This window comes from Colobus angolensis, unplaced genomic scaffold, assembly GCF_000951035.1.
Source record: "Colobus angolensis palliatus isolate OR3802 unplaced genomic scaffold, Cang.pa_1.0 Scaffold13, whole genome shotgun sequence".
In the NCBI taxonomy this organism is placed as follows: Eukaryota; Metazoa; Chordata; class Mammalia; order Primates; family Cercopithecidae; genus Colobus; species Colobus angolensis.
The window spans coordinates 11,205,306-11,221,831 of record NW_012114252.1 but is presented as its reverse complement, the minus strand read 5'-3'; the positions used below and the strand labels follow the sequence as shown (position 1 = coordinate 11,221,831).

General features: G+C 45.1%; 1 protein-coding gene across 1 annotated transcript in view; it reads left to right on the top strand.

Annotated features, from left to right (window-relative positions):
• Window positions 1-16,526, top strand: part of TMTC4 (transmembrane and tetratricopeptide repeat containing 4) — a 73,398-nt gene that overhangs the window by 27,296 nt on the left and 29,576 nt on the right. Inside the window, 6 exon segments of the mRNA XM_011933943.1 lie at window positions 8,596-8,696; window positions 12,809-12,901; window positions 13,129-13,293; window positions 14,086-14,288; window positions 15,598-15,769; window positions 16,167-16,298. Of these exon segments, the coding sequence (XP_011789333.1) occupies window positions 8,596-8,696; window positions 12,809-12,901; window positions 13,129-13,293; window positions 14,086-14,288; window positions 15,598-15,769; window positions 16,167-16,298 (866 nt within the window).

The following is a 16,526-nucleotide window of genomic DNA, read 5'->3' as shown; positions in this document are numbered from 1 at the left end:
TTTTCTATATACCTAGAACAATCATTTTAAGTTCTAAATTATTATTCATAATATCAAAGGCAGGATCTCAAATCTCCGTTATTCTTAAGCTGTATAGCTTCCCTTAAGCTGTATAGTTCTATAGCTGTATAGTTCACCTTAAGCTGTATAATTCAGGCACTAAAATGGGATAACTCTTACTCTTGGGATATCATTCCCTCGTATTTTCATTCTGATTAAAGACACCTGTTTTTCTTTGACTTAGAATCACACTGTTTACAAAATAGGGCAGTTGGCTAACTCATGTCCGATAGGACTCTTGGTTTTAGATTTGGGGCCATTGCTGACTGCATTCTGATGGTGGGAGTCATGCAGATTCTCTTTTCCCTGTTTGGTTCCTTCATTGCTTGATTTTCCCCCAAATGGACCCGTGTTTTAGAGCAGCAAGCCTGACTTCTTTCATTCTGTGCATAGAAGCACGGCTCGGTCGTTCCAGCTTTTGGAACGTGAATCTGATGCTCATTGTGTTGCTCTGGCAGAGAGAGAGTCGCGGCCACCTGTCGGGGTGGCGTGGTTCCCACACACAACATGACGTGCCAGTTTCGAGCGGCAGAGATGCCAGGCATAGAGTGGTGGAGAGGGGTAACTTGTATAATGTGATGCTTTTTCTGAAAGGAGATCTTCCCACTGGAAAGGAGTGCCAAATCCGAGGCACATGCTTCATTAAATGGATCACATCTGCTGGCACTTGTGGGTGTTAGCACTGACAAGTGTCTTTCTGTCATTGCATTTTTTTCCCTGCGCTCCCTTCACTCCCTTAGCCTTTGCCTCCATTTACCCAAGTGAGTGAATTCTCTTAGATGCTAGAGACAAGATACTGAAACGAGAAGAACATTGCCTAGGCACGTCTCTAGTCAATTCTGGATCATAAACTATTGATGTTTGCTAATGCTGCATAATTATCCTAGAGCAAATTGTCTTCTTAAAGGATGAGAGAGGCAGCGTGGTGTCCAAATGGTTTTTGTTTTTTTCCCATCCTCTCCTGGGTCATTGGTACCTGAAATTTAACAATCTTGATGGAGAGGAGACGGAGAATGCTGGGGAAGAGTGATATCCTCAGACGCTTACCTAGAGCCATGTACAAGTTAGAATTTTAAATCTGGGGAAGATGTTTCTGAATAAAAATCTTTGTAAGTGCAGCTGTGCTGAAGGTGACATCTGCCACTCAGAATTTATTTGTACTGTTTTTAACAGTCACTTCTAAATTTAAAATGAAAATTATTGATTTTCTCCATGGTTTTTAAATATTTCTTATGATGGCGATTCTTCCAGTGTGCAGGGGTTCAAAGATTAAGAGTGAAAAGACCTGAATTCTGGCAGTATTTGTCCATGCTGAGCAAATGATTAACTTTTGGGTATTAAATTACATGTCATAATTGCAAGAAAAATGTAATATAGTAAGACTCTGATAGACGTAGAAATAAATGAAACTATTTATTGATTCAACAGATACTCATCGAGTGCCCACTATATGCAAGGTGGAGTACTGTTACCTGTCTGAGTTGTCATTAAAATGCTCAAACTTGGAAATAAAATAATGGTTTGCATTTGTTACTGTATAAGAACATAGCCACAAAAGCAGAGTCTAAATTCCTCTAGATTATATGTTGATAATTATTAGCATTAGTCACCTTCACAAACTAAGGCTTAAAATAAATCTTAATTTGGGGAATTATGTTGGCCAAACTTTGGTGGAGCAGGTCATATTTCCAGAAGTCCACTAGTCTGGGCCATCTAAACTCTCAGAGCTAGTTTTTCACTTGAATTTTTGTAAGGCCTTTTTTGTTCACCTCCAAAAGTGGAAATATTTTGTCATCGCTGTGTGGGCTGGCCTTGGTTTATATATGCACATATATACTGCATATATATAAAGAGGACCCCTTTCATTTATATGAAATGGTTTTAAAATGTTAAGCTTTCCAATTTAGATTCTGGGGAACTCAAAGTTGTGTGCATGCTTCGTCTTATGACTCTAGATAAAATATTGAGTGGCAGCTGGGCACAGTGGCTCACACCTATAATCCCAGCACTTAGAGAGGTCAAGGTGGGAGGATCACTTGAGCACAGGAGTTTGAGACCAGCTTGGGCAACATAGCAAGACCCCCTTTCTCTACAAAAATAAAAATTTTTAAAAAATTAGCCAGGCCTGGTGGCATGTGTTTGTGGTCCCAGCTACTTGGGAGGCTGAGGCCGGAGGATTGCTTGAGCCTGGGAGGTCAAGGCTCCAGTAAGTCATGATCATGCTACTGTACTCCAGCCTGGGCAAAAGAATGAGACCTTGTCTCAAAACAAAAAAAACACCAAAAATTGTCAAGTGACGAATCTGGTAGGGATTAGAGAAAGAGTTGGATTTAAATAGGCAAACTCATTTCATATTTTCTGAGTTTTCAAGGACAGAGCTGGATACAAACAGCAGTGTCCACACTATGTCACCTGTGAGCTGGGTCTTTGATCACATGGTCTAGACACTGCCATGCAATAGAAATACAACAGGAGCCATACATGGAATTGAAAACCTTGGGGTAGCCACGTTTTAAAAAGAAACAGGTGAGATGGATTTTAATAATATATTTGATTTGCCTTGATATATCAAAATTATAATTTCAACATGTAATCAATATAAAAATATGAAAATGTTCACTTTTTTTTCATACTAAGCTTCCAAAACCGGGTGTGTATTCCACACTAATACATCCCACCTGGGTCTAGATACATTTCACGCACTCATTAGCTGTAATTATTACTTTCTTGGACCATGGCGGGTCTAGAATGTGGTGCTCACTCGGTTTATCTTTGACCATTGAGCTTTTGCCTTTGATCTGAAATTGCCACAGTTTTGAGAAGTGATACTTAATATTTAATAATTGCTGAGACTGAAGATACTTCTTCAGCAAAGAAACATTACCTTCATCTTTCATATCTTTTCATGCTGGGTGTGTTTGAAGCGAAATCGGAAGTCTAAGGAAAAACAGTAGGACTCTTCTGTCAGAATTGCAATAGAGGACGGGAGAGGTGGGGTTTAGAGTTTGAGAATGTGGTGAAATTATGAGGTGAGATTAGGGAGAAGGTTATCGGTAAACCTGAAGGCCGTGTTTTCTAGTTGTTATTTTTCTGTTTTCAACTAAGTCTCTGGTTTAGCCTTATAAGGAGAAAGCCATTTTAAATTCTAGGTAAGAGGAATATCTAGAATTCTTATCTAGAGGAATTCTAGAGGAACCCATCACTTTCCTGTCTGTGTCATAATTGAGCTTTGTGTTAATAGGGTGCTTTCAAGAGCCGTCTTTTGGGCATTTTTAATGAAGGAACTGGGAATGTTTTCCTTTTCAAAGGCCTCCCGGTCCATGGAGGAAAATTAATCTATGTTACAGTCAAGTAAAAATACAAGATAATTCCTTTTTTCTAGGCAGAAATGTAAAATCAAGGAACTTGCTTTTGAAATTAAGAACAGAGACTGTTACATTGGGGAATGTATTATGTTTAGTTGAGAAGTACCAACACACATTCTGAGAGTGAGAGAAGCTTACAAAAACCCAATTCAGGTAACAGGTTGGTGGGATGGGGTGGGGTGGAGGGTGTCCATTTGGTTTCTAGTGAGCCATGGAGCTGAGCACCTAGTCAACTTGAAAACAATGGATGGAGCCCAGCCATGGCACCATCTCCTCATGCTGGGTCTAGAGTGGCCAGCGGGGGCCCGGGGTCTCTTGCCCTGTTTATCTCTGGATGAGATCCCATGGTAATTAATCAGGTCATTTATAATTAAAGGTTTTGTTTGCAAATAAACTGCTAATAGGAGAAAATCCTAAAGGTAGTTTGACCCAGACTCAGGAAAATGTGTCATGGGAAGAGGGGCTGTACCCTGAGACTGAGTGGACAAAGCCCCCCATCTCTCATGACGTGGCGGAAGGCCTGGACTTCTCAGAGGCTCTGGCATGAACTTGTAAGCTGGACGCTGTGCTCTCCCCCTAAAGCTTGTGGCCCTTTCCCCAAATCATAGCTTAAAATAATTCATCAATCTGTTAGCTTTTGGGTTATTTTGGCTGTAATTTTTTTTAAAGCTTTAGTGCCTGCCAATACTTATCTGCCAATGAGTGGTAGCAAATGCCCACATGAAACAATAAATCCGTAAGTGCTCAAGTTGGAATTGCGTGTAATTTGAAAGGGTTTTGTTGTTGTCCTGGCTTCTTATTGTGATCTTTTGGCATTAGATACATAGAAAGTAATTACTTTCTGCAAATAAAATGATCCTTACTTTGCTTGATGGATCTAAGTATACTCATGTGTAATGGTTTTCAGTGGAGGGAGCCTGGCTTCTGGGCTCCACGCCTCCTGAACAACTTGGAGCAGCGCTGCCCAAGGGCACAGCTAAGACTGAAGTTTAGAGAGTCTGGCTTGGGCTCAGCATTTAGAATAATCTAACAACCCAGAGTTTAAAAATGAAACGGGTTGTGGTTTGAAAATTAATCCCCATCACTGAAGTTCCTCAAGTCAAGACCAGGTGGCCCCCTGCTGGAAGCATCTTGGAAGGGATTCCAGCATTTCCATCCTCGCAGGACAGATGATGCACAGCCTCTAAGAAGCAGTGTTGACCCCTGCGTTTCCATGATTTGTCGGGAGCTCAAAGCTTATTGCACCCCTTTTGATAGAGTAGATAGTCACTTCACTTACTGAACATGTACTGCCCTTCCAGAGTCAGTCAGGCCTGCTGATTCAGTCAGAATAATTTTTAGTTGCTCCTACGAGCCAGGTGTGGTGCCAGCCGTCCAGCCGTGAGCAGGCTTACTCGAGGGTGTGCACCCTGCCTTTAGGGAGCACCAGAGCGACCTGGAAAGCTTGTTAAAGGCTGATTACTGGTTCCCATCCTCAATTTCTGATTCATCAGATCTCAGTGGGGCCTGAGTCTAACAAGATCCAGGTGCAGGTTCATGAACCACACACCTGTGAGTAGCACTGGTTTAGGGCAGTGGTTCTCAACTGGGAGGGATTTCCTGCCCTCCCCACGCCCCTACTCACATCTGACAATATTTGTGACATTTTTGTTTGTCACCACTGAGGGGAGCTGTGGGGGGTGGTGCCACTAGCCTCTGATGGGTAGAAGGTGGGGGTACTGCTAAACACCCTGTGATGCACAGGGCAACCACCCTCCAAAAAATGTAAGCAGCCCACGTGTGATTAATGCCAAGGTGGAGAAAACCTCGACTCGGGAATGATAGAAAATCAAGTGCTGGCGATAAACTCCGTGAGGCATGTTTTGATAGACTGTAATCAGGGCAGTTTAGAGCACCACAGCTGGGCCTAACCTAATCTAGGGGGGCAGTCAGGGACATGGAGAGGTGAACGGGCTCACCTGCTCACAGGGGCAGTCAGGACATGGAGAGGTGAACGGGGCTCACCTGCTCACGGGGCAGTCAGCTGTGCATACAGCAGGGTGTGTTTGCTCTTTTAACTGAGGAAGGAAACAAGTGAATTGCAGAGACCTGCCTGAGAGGACGGGGTTTGGCATTTCACAGCATAAGTGACATTTAACAGCTTTATTGATTAGGTAGGATTCTGCCAGGACCGTTCTGCCCCAAGGGAACTCAGTAAGCATACCCAGGTGAGAACCTGCAAGTGGGCAGTGGTGGTGGGCCTGGAGTGAGTGTGTGCTGGGAGGGGCTGGAGAGGGCCCGTGGTGGCCACTTCAGCAAGGCCTTTAAAGCCACAGTCAGAAGAGGAACCATTATCCTGAAGGCAAAAGAGATAATTGGAAGGCATAAAACAAGAATGTTCAGGCCGGGCTCAGTGGCTCATGCCTGTGATCCCAGCACTTTGGGAGGCCTAGGCAGATGGATCACAAGGTCAGGAGTTCGGGACCAGACTGGCCAACATGGTGAAACCCCATCTCTACTAAAAATACAAAAATTAGCCAGGCATGGTAGTGTGCACCTGTAGTCCCAGCTACTCAGGAGGCTGAGGCAACAGAGTTTCTTGAACCTAGGAGGCAGAAGTTGCAGTGAGGTGAGATCGCGCCACTGCATTCCAGCCTGGGTGACAGGGCGATACTCCATCTCAAAAAAAAGAAAAAAGAATGTTCATTGTGTTTTATGCGACAATGGGATCTCAGTTAAGAGGCTTTCCTGTTGATCAGTTGGCCTTGTGAAAAGCTTTTAAGTGCCTCAACTATAATAGCCAAGTCAACTTTTTGTATAATAGCTATTCCATTTGTTTGTATTTTAAATCTAGAAATTTGATACACAGATTCTTCCCCCAGAAAGCTGAAAGGGCCAGACTCTCTGCTGCCACTGGAGCCTGTGTGGGAGTGAGGAGGCTGTCCTAGCAGCCCAGCCGTGTAGCTGGTCCTGCAAGCTGCAGGTGTTGGGCACATCAGGAATTAGTCCTGCTCATGCTTTATTGAGAGCCAGGGGCCCAGCTGGAGACAGGCCTTCTCATCTTGACAGGGTCTCAACCCCAATGTAGAGCATTTGAGGTTAAGAGCACCTCCCAGTCGGGTGCAATGGCTCACGCCTGTAATCCCAATGCTTTGGGAGGCCAAGGTGGGCGGATTACGAGGTCAGGAAATCGAGACCATCCTGGCTAACATGGTGAAACCCTGTCTCCACTAAAAATACAAAAAATTAGCCAGGCATGGTGGTGGGCGCCTGTAGTCCCAGCTACTCAGAAGGCTGAAGCAGGAAAATGGCGTGAACCCGGGAGGCAGAGCTTGCAGTGAGCCGAGATCCGGCCACTACACTCCAGCTTGGGCAACAGAGAAAGACTCTGTCTCAAAAAAAAAAAAAGAAGAGGAGAAAAAGAACGCCTCCCACCCCCAAACCAGAAAGCACTGGCTGTTTTTGGGACAGGAAGGCCTTCCATCCTGGGCTGGGGTGTTGCTGATTCTGTCTCAAGTATTCACAAGTATTTTTCTATCCCTCCATGCAGGGCCTGCAGGACACACACAAACACTTGTTAATTTCCCAAGCAGGCAGTTTAATGAGCTCACGGTATATTTTTTACACTATCCAGTTGTCTGGCAGATTTTGGCTGATCAGCCGCCCCCTTGACTACTGCATCAAAGCCCCATTGGAAATTGGATCTCCCTCTAAGCTGACCAGGTTTGACTGACCCAAGTGCCACAAACATTAATTAAATGATTTCTGTAGTCCCAGCATTATACCAAGTGATTTTTAACATGTTTAGTTTTTAACATAGTTTTTTAATACATGCACATGGTTAAGATAATGTAAAGAGTACTGAAGGTTATGTAATGAAAAGTAAGACTAAAAGTAAACTTTCTTCCTCCTCTACCCCAATTCTTCATTTTAGAACGTCTCAGAAACTGGTCAATTTCTTGTGTTGTCATAGAGATATATTTTGCATTTGCAAGCATTCTTTATGAGTGTTTAACAAAAATGGCCAGGTGTTCCTATGTAATTTTTTCCTTTCAAATATATCCTGAGGTTGGTAACGTTGCCCTCACGTTATAGGTGAGTTCCTTGAGACCATGAAAGTCACTTGCCCAGTGTCACACAGTGAGTGGCAGAGCTGGCATTCAGATGCTTACGTAGAGCCATAGGCATGCAGACCGGGAGTTCTAGTGGAATTGAACCGAGTAATGCCAGGCGAGCTAACAATTGGATTCTCCGAGAAAGTTCTCTTTTGTCCCACCTGATACCGATGTCTTTTTTATATGTTGGCTTATTTATTTAGATAAAGAATGAGGGCTTCACAACAGAGAGGAGTATCCATGCAGCTTCCCTCTCCTCCCTTGCAGTTTAGTTCTGGCCGCCAAATTGCACACACCATGACCGGACAATGTACAGCCAGACCCTGCTCCCAGGAGGTCACTTAGGGACCAGCGGTGGTTACTCGAGCTGCCGCCCAGCCCAGCTTCTTACAGTGTTCACACGTCTGGGGATGTTTTGGCTTCTTGTTGGTGCTCAAGCCCCCGTGCAGATTGGCAGCCCAGCCTGGTCTATGTCTTACCTGCCCCAGGTGCTAGATAGGCGCCAGCTCTGTCAGTGGCTGTGCACCCTTTGGTAGAGGTTGGAGCTGTTCCCCACAGGGAGCAGAGCAGATCCATTCTAAGCCACCTGGTGTCCAGAGGGCCTGAACTCCTGTTCCAGGAGGAGTGGAGATTCCCAGAGGCTTTCCCTGCAGCTCCATCATGACAGCAGCAGTGACCACTGGGGGCATCTTGAAACCAGATGGACTGTTTGCAGTCTCAGTGGGAGTTCTCAAAAAGACTCATCAGAATGGTCTCGCAGGTGATTGGTAGGTTGGGAAGAAGGTACCTTCTGCATGGGGACTCTGGCATGAGGTGTCTTTGTGGCCAGGGCTTCATGACGTTGCCTCCCAAAGGCCCTGGGCACCTCCTCGGGAGAGCCTTGAGAGGGGACATACGTACCATTTAGAAGGTATTGTCTAATGCACTCTTGCCCACAGAGAAGTGCTGTCTGAAGCCCAAACCCTGTTTTTAAGTTATGGTTGTTTAAGGTATTTGCTTAGAATTTTAGTTCCCGATGCTAAAAAACTGAGCTGCATTCCATGACTTTTGCACTGATCATTTCTCTTAATTGACAGGTAACAAGGAGGGAGCGTATTCTTCCACCTTCTGGGTGCTGCTGAGTATCTTTCTAGGAGCAGTGGCCATGCTGTGCAAAGAGCAAGGGATCACCGTGCTGGTGAGAGCCGCGACATGGCCGGGGCCTGCTTTTTCTGTGTATCCTTTTCACTCCTATAAAGACATCTGGGGCTGGCCCTGCCTTTGTGGCATTCTCCATGCCTTCATCCCATTGCTGGCCTGAGGTGATAGACCTTTCTGGGCAAATGACTTTCGCTGTCACGATTCTGGCATTTCAGATGGAGAACTGACTGTCTTCCTTGACAGTCATGTGCAACTGGTGAGAAATGGTGAATGAGGAGCTCTCAGGGAGCCACGATGAGTCCTCTTGAGAGGCCCTATCAAAAAAGATAAAAGAATGGTTTGAGTTTTCTGGGATGCTCGTACATATTTCGGCAGTCCTAGATCACCTAGGACTGACCTCATCAATCGTTTTGATCTCAGGTTTAGAAAGGGTGGTGGATAGTTTAGTAATGAAGAAACAGGGCCGGGCGCCATGGCTCACGCTTGTAATCCCAGAACTTTGGGAGGCCGAGGCGGGCGGATCACCTGAGGTCAGGAGTTCGAGACCAGCCTGAGCAACATGGAGAAACCCCATCTCTACTAAAAATACAAAATTAGCCAGGTGCGGTGGCGCATGCGTATAATCCCAGCTGCTCGGGAGGCTGAGGCAGGAGAATCGCTTGAATCCGGGAGGCAGAGGTTGCGGTGAGCTGAGATCATGCCATTGCACTCCAGCTTGGACAACAACAGCGAAACTATGTCTCAGAAAAAAAAAAATAAGAGATGAAGGAACAAGAGTTTTGCAGACACTCAAAGCCTCACGTGCACACACATTCTGTCTCTCTTCTCATCATTCCCCCACCGCTAGCGGTTACCTATGGTTATAGTTAATCACTACCCAAGTGCAACTTCAAGCAACGCTGGAACCAAAGTGGTCCATGGTCACAAATGTTTGACCTGAAATTAAAAGATTACTAACTAGTATTTAAAGGAGAATCTGTAATGCTGCTAATGTTTCTAGTGGGACTTTGTTCTCAGAAGACTCTTTTTATGCCAGATGTGCTGGGTAATCACGTGTTTTAACTTCGAGCCTTGAAGTCTCTTTCTGTGTAATATGGTGCATACACTGTATTCTCTTGGGGTATGTTGTTTTCCTGGAGAGAACCTGTACCTCAGCTTCCACCGACAGTCAAGGGGGTGGGGGAGAGGGCTCTCTGAAGCGGAAAGACATCTACCTTTTCAGTCTGATCTGAGTAGATGCTAGGATTAAAGACCCAGGAAAGGAGAAGTGTTGAAATCCATTTTTCTTTTTCTCCATTCTAACCAGTTTGCTGCTGTACATTATTAGAAGAAAATATAGAAATTAAGGTTGTGAACAGAGGTAGAAAAAAGGAAAGATGTGGAATTTTTTCTCCTTTTTTTTTTTTTTCCGAGACAGAGTCTCATTCTGTCACCCTGGCTGGAGGGTGGTGGCACGATTATAGCTCACTGCAGCCTCAACGATCCTCCCACCTCAGCCTCCCAAGTAGCTGGTACTGTAGGTGCATGCCCCCACCCTGGCTAATTTTCTAAAATTTTTTTGTGGAGATGGAGTCTCCCTGTGTTGGACAGGCTGGTCTCAAACTCCTAGCCTTGGGATTACAGGCATGAGCCATCGCGCCTGGCCAAGTCGTGGGATTAGAATGATCATATAGAAATAGCTTGGAAAGGAAAGAACAATTAAATCTGTTTGGGGCTTGATACAAGTCAAGGCAAAAATCAGTGGTTGTATTAGGTTGTATCTATTAAGATTAAGCTAGCAAGGAGATGGTATAGGGAGAATTACCATGGAAAGATACTTGAATTTCGTGAGTTAATTTTCTTTAAATTTGCTCTAAAACAGTGTTTCTCAACCTTGGCACTATTAATGTTTTACAGCAGACACTTCTTTCTTGTGGGGACTGTTCTGGGCTTTGTGGGATGTTTAGCGGTGCCAGTAGAACCTCTCAGTTGTGACAACCTAAAATGTCTCCAGACAGTGCCAGACACTCCCTGGGGGGCACACCCCTCCCTGAGAACCACTGGTTTTAGAACCTTTCCCTAATATGAAGTGTGGTTTGAGGACCAGAAGCATCAGCAATATCTGGGAGCGTGTTGGGAATTCAGGATCTCAGGCCCCACCCCCTCCCCAGGCCTGCCGAGTCGGAATTTCCTTCCACAAGGTCCTCAGGAGGCTCCTCTGTGCAGTATTTTATTTTATTTTATTTTATTTTTTATTTTTATTTTTATTCGAGACAGGGTTCTCTTGTCGCTCTGGCCGGAGTGCAGTGGCGCAATCTCAGCTCACTGCAACCTCCGCCTCCCAGGTTCAAGAGATTCTCCTGCCTCAGCCTTCTGAGTAGCTGGGATTACAGGCATGTGCCACCACGCCCGGCTAATTTTTGTATTTTTGGTGGAGACGGGGTTTTACCATGTTGGCCAGGCTGGTCTCAAACTCCTGACCTCAGGTGATCCACCCACCTCAGCCTCCCGAAGTGCTGTGATTACAGGCATGAGCTACTGCACCAGGCTTCCTCTGTGCCATTTTTCAGGAGCAGGAGAGAATTCGGTTGAATTTACATGAATAAAGATACAGTGGAAGGTAGCTATTCTCAAAATTGGATTAAAATGGGGCCATTTTGATGAAGCATTTAAGAGGGAAGGGGGCAGTCTTGTGTTTGGCTCAGGCCTGTTCACCACATGACCCTGCCATCCCTTGGTAACTGTCCTGCAGCTCACAGGAAAACTGTGAGAAGACAATGGCTGCTACGCAGGGAGCATCTGCCTTCTAGAAAGTGGTTTTCAACCAGGCAGAAACCGTCTTCTGTGGCCCACTAAGATCATGTCTCACATGGGTGAATAAAATCAGGATTCTTTGAACTGATTAACCCAGCACTGGCCCATGTATCGGATAATTAGTGGCTCCCAGCATTTCCGGGAGAGGGTTAAGTAGGGATGTCATCCTTGCTCTGAAAACCACAAATTACCACTGACTTCTGATGATGTGTGATCTCCTTTGCTGCAAAGAAGATCATATTAAAGAGACCCAAGTCATTTAGGGGCAGCTCTAACTATATCCACTGAGTATGTGCAGACCACTTTATCCAGATTGAGCAGGGAGTTCTGTCGATGACGTTGCCTGCAGCAGTGACATTTGTAGAAAGTCCATTGCAGGAGAGACAATAGAATCCAAGGCCCATCTCTCCTTTCGCCTGTAACTACAGGTTTAATTTTACCTGCTAGAAAGTAACCATCGTGGTGCAATTGGAAACTGTTAACATAGGTGGACGGCTAATTGAAGTTGTTCCCCTCATGGGTCATGGGCAGAGCTGTAAATGGATAGAGGTGGCCATCCTCCACACCACGGCCCCCCCTGGCAAAGGCCTGCTCTCATCAATGTGTGGTTTCCAAAGTCACCTTGGGCATCTCCATTCCAGCCAGCTGGAAGGGGAAACCATGGGGAAATGTGTGCCCAAGTTTTACAACCAAACCTCCAAAATGGTACATGTCACTTCTCCCACATTCCACAAGGCTGGAACTCAGCCCCGCGACCTAGCTTAACTGCAGGGGAGGCTGGGAGATGTCATCTAGCTGTAACCCAGCGAGAAAACTACTGGACAACTAGATTTCTGCACAAGAGATCTCCAGGGCTCCATCAGAGATGACATGTATGTTCGTCCCATTTATAAAGAGGCCAAAGTCCACTGGCACTTAAGGTTCACTTACGTGGCTGGGTTTTTGAGGTTGATGGCTGCCTTTATCTTCCAGTATGATTACTGCCCAGGAAAACAGTCTGTTGCATGAACTAAAGGACTGTTTTATAGTGACCAAAAAAAGCGGGGGGAGGGATCTCTTGAGGGCTTTTCCTAGGAATCCCAAATTTCTAGTTATCCTGAATCTTGCAGAACTCCTACATGTAGACTATGAAATCATTACTATCAGGGGCTTAGTAAATAATAAATATGATCTATTACCTTGAGCTAACTTCATAGAAACAGAGGAGGGCTGTTGTGTGTTTTTTAGAGAGCTGCAGAGGTGTTCCGTGATTCTCTGTGTTCCTTGTCTAGGTGGAGTAATGCAATTGTGAAGTCTAATTGCTGTCTCACAGAGCCACGCTCTCCCCTGGCTGATTGTCTTGCTTTGCTTTCTTAGGGTTTGAATGCAGTATTTGACATCTTGGTGATAGGCAAATACAATGTTCTGGAAATTGTCCAGAAGGTACTACATAAGGACAAGTCATTAGAGGTGAGTCTGCACTTTTATCTCCAGCCCAGACATGGAAAATGTCAAGTACCAGCTGATTTAAAATGCCATTTTCAAATATTCCTTGTGATTCTGAATTCTGCAATAACCAACCTTTTAAAGCACAGTGTTGAAGTAGTTCAGGCAGAATTGCTGCACATCTGTACGTGGCTCAGCCACACTTTTATTTGAAAATCAGCCCCCTCTGGGGCTTTGCGGTGTCCTTGCAGAGTCTCGGCATGCTCAGGAACGGGGGCCTCCTCTTCAGAATGACCCTGCTCACCTTCGGGGGGGCTGGGGTGCTCTATGTGCGCTGGAGGATCATGGGCACGGGCCCGCCGGCGTTCACTGAGGTGGACAACCCGGCGTCCTTTGCTGACAGCATGCTGGTGAGGGTGAGTTCTGAGCCTGCCACTCCCTGGACTGTTTTCTTCCCCCACCAGATTCCCAGATCCCTCACCCCTCCTCCTCATCTCACTCCCCTCCACGCCAACAGAATCCCCAATACACGGGCCACCTCCATGTTTGTTTGCGATCACTGAAGATGTTCTGGGATGAAAGCAGGTCTTCCTGAGGGGGTTGAAAGGGCGTGCGGAAGCTCTTTGCATTTCTGTTCTAGCGAGGAGTAAAGAGGGTGGTTCCTTCTCACATAAGGGTCCTTGCCAGTCCCGTGAAAGGGCTCCCTAATCCTGTGGCTGGGTTAAGACTAAATATAACCTTCTTGGTATCTTTAGAAGACTGGTGGTATAAGACTATTCTTTTAGATTTGCCTTTTTTCTAAAGGCAGGAGTATCAAGCCACAAATTCTTAGCTGTACATTTCATAGAGACCAAAATCAAGAGAACAACCATCGAACCCTGTTATGTTATTGGGTACATAGGTGACCCTGGGGCCTCAGATTTCAGAGTCATGGGCTTCAGGCAGCAAATAGATCATAGCTTGGCCAGAAATATAATGAATGTATTGCATAGTCTGGTGGCTTTGCCATATTTTTATATATCAAAATCTGAATGCATTTAACACATTAAAGACTACAGCCTGTATTACAACTTGTAATACAAGTTGGCAACATTTTAGTTGATACAACTGCTTTCATTGAACAGAAGCATATGAGTGAAGTTAGTGCATATATATATGTTTTTTAAGTTCAGTATCAAATAAATGTGTGTTTTCCTTTTGACCGACAGGCCATAAACTACAATTACTACTATTCATTGAATGCCTGGCTGCTGCTGTGTCCCTGGTGGCTGTGTTTTGATTGGTCAATGGGCTGCATCCCCCTCATTAAATCCGTCAGTGACTGGAGGGTAATTGCACTTGCAGCACTCTGGTTCTGCCTAATTGGCCTGATATGCCAAGCCCTGTGCTCTGAAGACGGCCACAAGAGAAGGTAAGAGGCAGCAGTGAATCTTAAGTTCCACGCTGGTTGAGTCAGAAGCGTTTTGTGAAATCCTGCGCTGATCATTTTAACGATTTTGTGGAAGTCACATCTAAGGACATATGGCTAGGATGAGTTCCATCCATTCGGAATCCATGGCTGGCTTCCGCGGGTGGGGAGCGAGGCTGGAAGAGGGGCTACGGATGACTGCTTCATCCCTCCCTCCCCCTTTCCCCAGGAAGTAGCATTTTGCGATCCTTTTCGCCATAGGTGGTAAAGAGTAATTTACGGTCAGAACAGAGTGTAATTGATGTGTGTTGTGCCCATTATTGCACAATTCTTCCTTAAAACACCCCAGTGAACGCTGCCATGATTCCTTCTGTTGTTGCTGGGGACAAAACAAGCCACTTCCCCAAAGAGGCTGTTCTTTCTTGATGGGGGAAAAAAAAAGTTATTGAGAAAATAATTGGGGAAAACAAATGTGTTTCATGAAAAAGAAAACTGTTTAAGGTGATTTCTTTTAAGCCTAAGTGTTTATGGAATTAGTAATTTCTCAAGATAAATTAAGTTTTACATTTACCTGTGTCTTAAATCCGTTGGTAATTCTAAAGAGCCACAAACTTTCGTCCCCGTTCCCTTATCCACAGGAAATGGGATTTTTAAAGAAATACTGTAGCCACGGGGCCCAGGAAGCAGCCATCAAAATTGACCTAGAGTCTTAATTCATCCTCTTGCATCATAGGGGACATTGGGAATGATCAAGTGGTTCTAGAAGTGTTTCAGTGCTCAGCGTCGTATCTCCCTGACTGAAATTTATGGTGATGTAGCAACCAGAAAATGGTATTTGTTTATTTCAGATTTCATAAACTTTAAACTGCTTAAGTGTTACTATTTTCATTACATTTTGGAGGAAAATTTTTCCCCCATGAAAACTGATTGGGACAATTTTTGAATTAATTGAGACCTACAGTGTCCACTGAACTGTTCAGTACCTAAACGGGTTGAGGCATAGTAAGGAGTAGGGGAATTAATAAGGCCTCAGAAATGTGGTCATTCTAACTTTCTCCATACGAATTGTATAGCTTTTAAGTTTTACCCTTAGACTCGCTGTGAAGTGCCTGAGGAATATTTTTATGCCTTATCCACATGCTGCCACATGCTAAACTCTCTACCGATGATATCCTTTGGCTGACAACAATATCTTTTCTCTGTTGATGCCGTGGAAAAGAAAAGGTCTTTAGCATTAATTTAATGTGTAGTAGGACGTTTTTTTTGAGAAGTCTGGAAATAGCCATTTATTTAAATACTTTTCATCATCCAGGATCCTTACTCTGGGCCTGGGATTTCTCGTTATCCCATTTCTCCCGGCGAGTAACGTGTTCTTCCGAGTGGGCTTCGTGGTTGCGGAGCGAGTCCTCTACCTCCCCAGCGTTGGGTACTGTGTGCTGCTGACTTTTGGATTTGGAGCCCTGAGCAAACATACCAAGAAAAAGGTATCAGCCGCCGGGCGCGGTGGCTCACGCCTGTAATCCCAGTACTTTGAAGGAGGCCAAGGCGGTGGATCATGAGGTCAAGAGATTGAGACCATCCTGGCCAACATGGGGAAACCCCGTCTCTACTAGAAATACAAAAAAACTAGCCGGGTGAGGTGGCGGGCGCCTGTAGTCCCAGCTACTCGGGAGGCTGAGGCAGGAGAATGGCGTGAACCCAGGAGGCGGAGCTTGCAGTGAGCTGAGATCCGGCCACTGCACTCCAGCCTGGGCGACAGAGCAAGACTCCGTCTCAAAAAAAAAAAAAAAAAAAGTATCAACCGAGAGTGGTGCTGATTGATGAACAAAACGACCGGACGCATCTCACCGGTGACATTTACCATGTCTCTCTGTTCTTAAGAAACTCATTGCTGCTGTCGTGCTGGGGATCTTATTCATCAACATGCTGCGATGCGTGGTGCGCAGCGGCGAGTGGCGGAGTGAGGAACAGCTTTTCAGAAGCGCTCTGTCTGTGTGTCCCCTCAATGCCAAGGTACCTAGCTGCCAGATTTCTTTTAAAGAGACCTTACTAGGATATCTGTTAAGTTCTTGGGCTGAATAAGAACATTTCCTGTCGCACAGTATAAGACATGACCGAATACTTGGGTTTTTCTTTGTTGTGTGTGTGTTTTTTTAATGATTTTGATAAGATTCATAAAAATTCCGCTCAGCCAAAATTGAAAAGAAATCATTTAAAAGCAGACAATATTAATGAAACAGA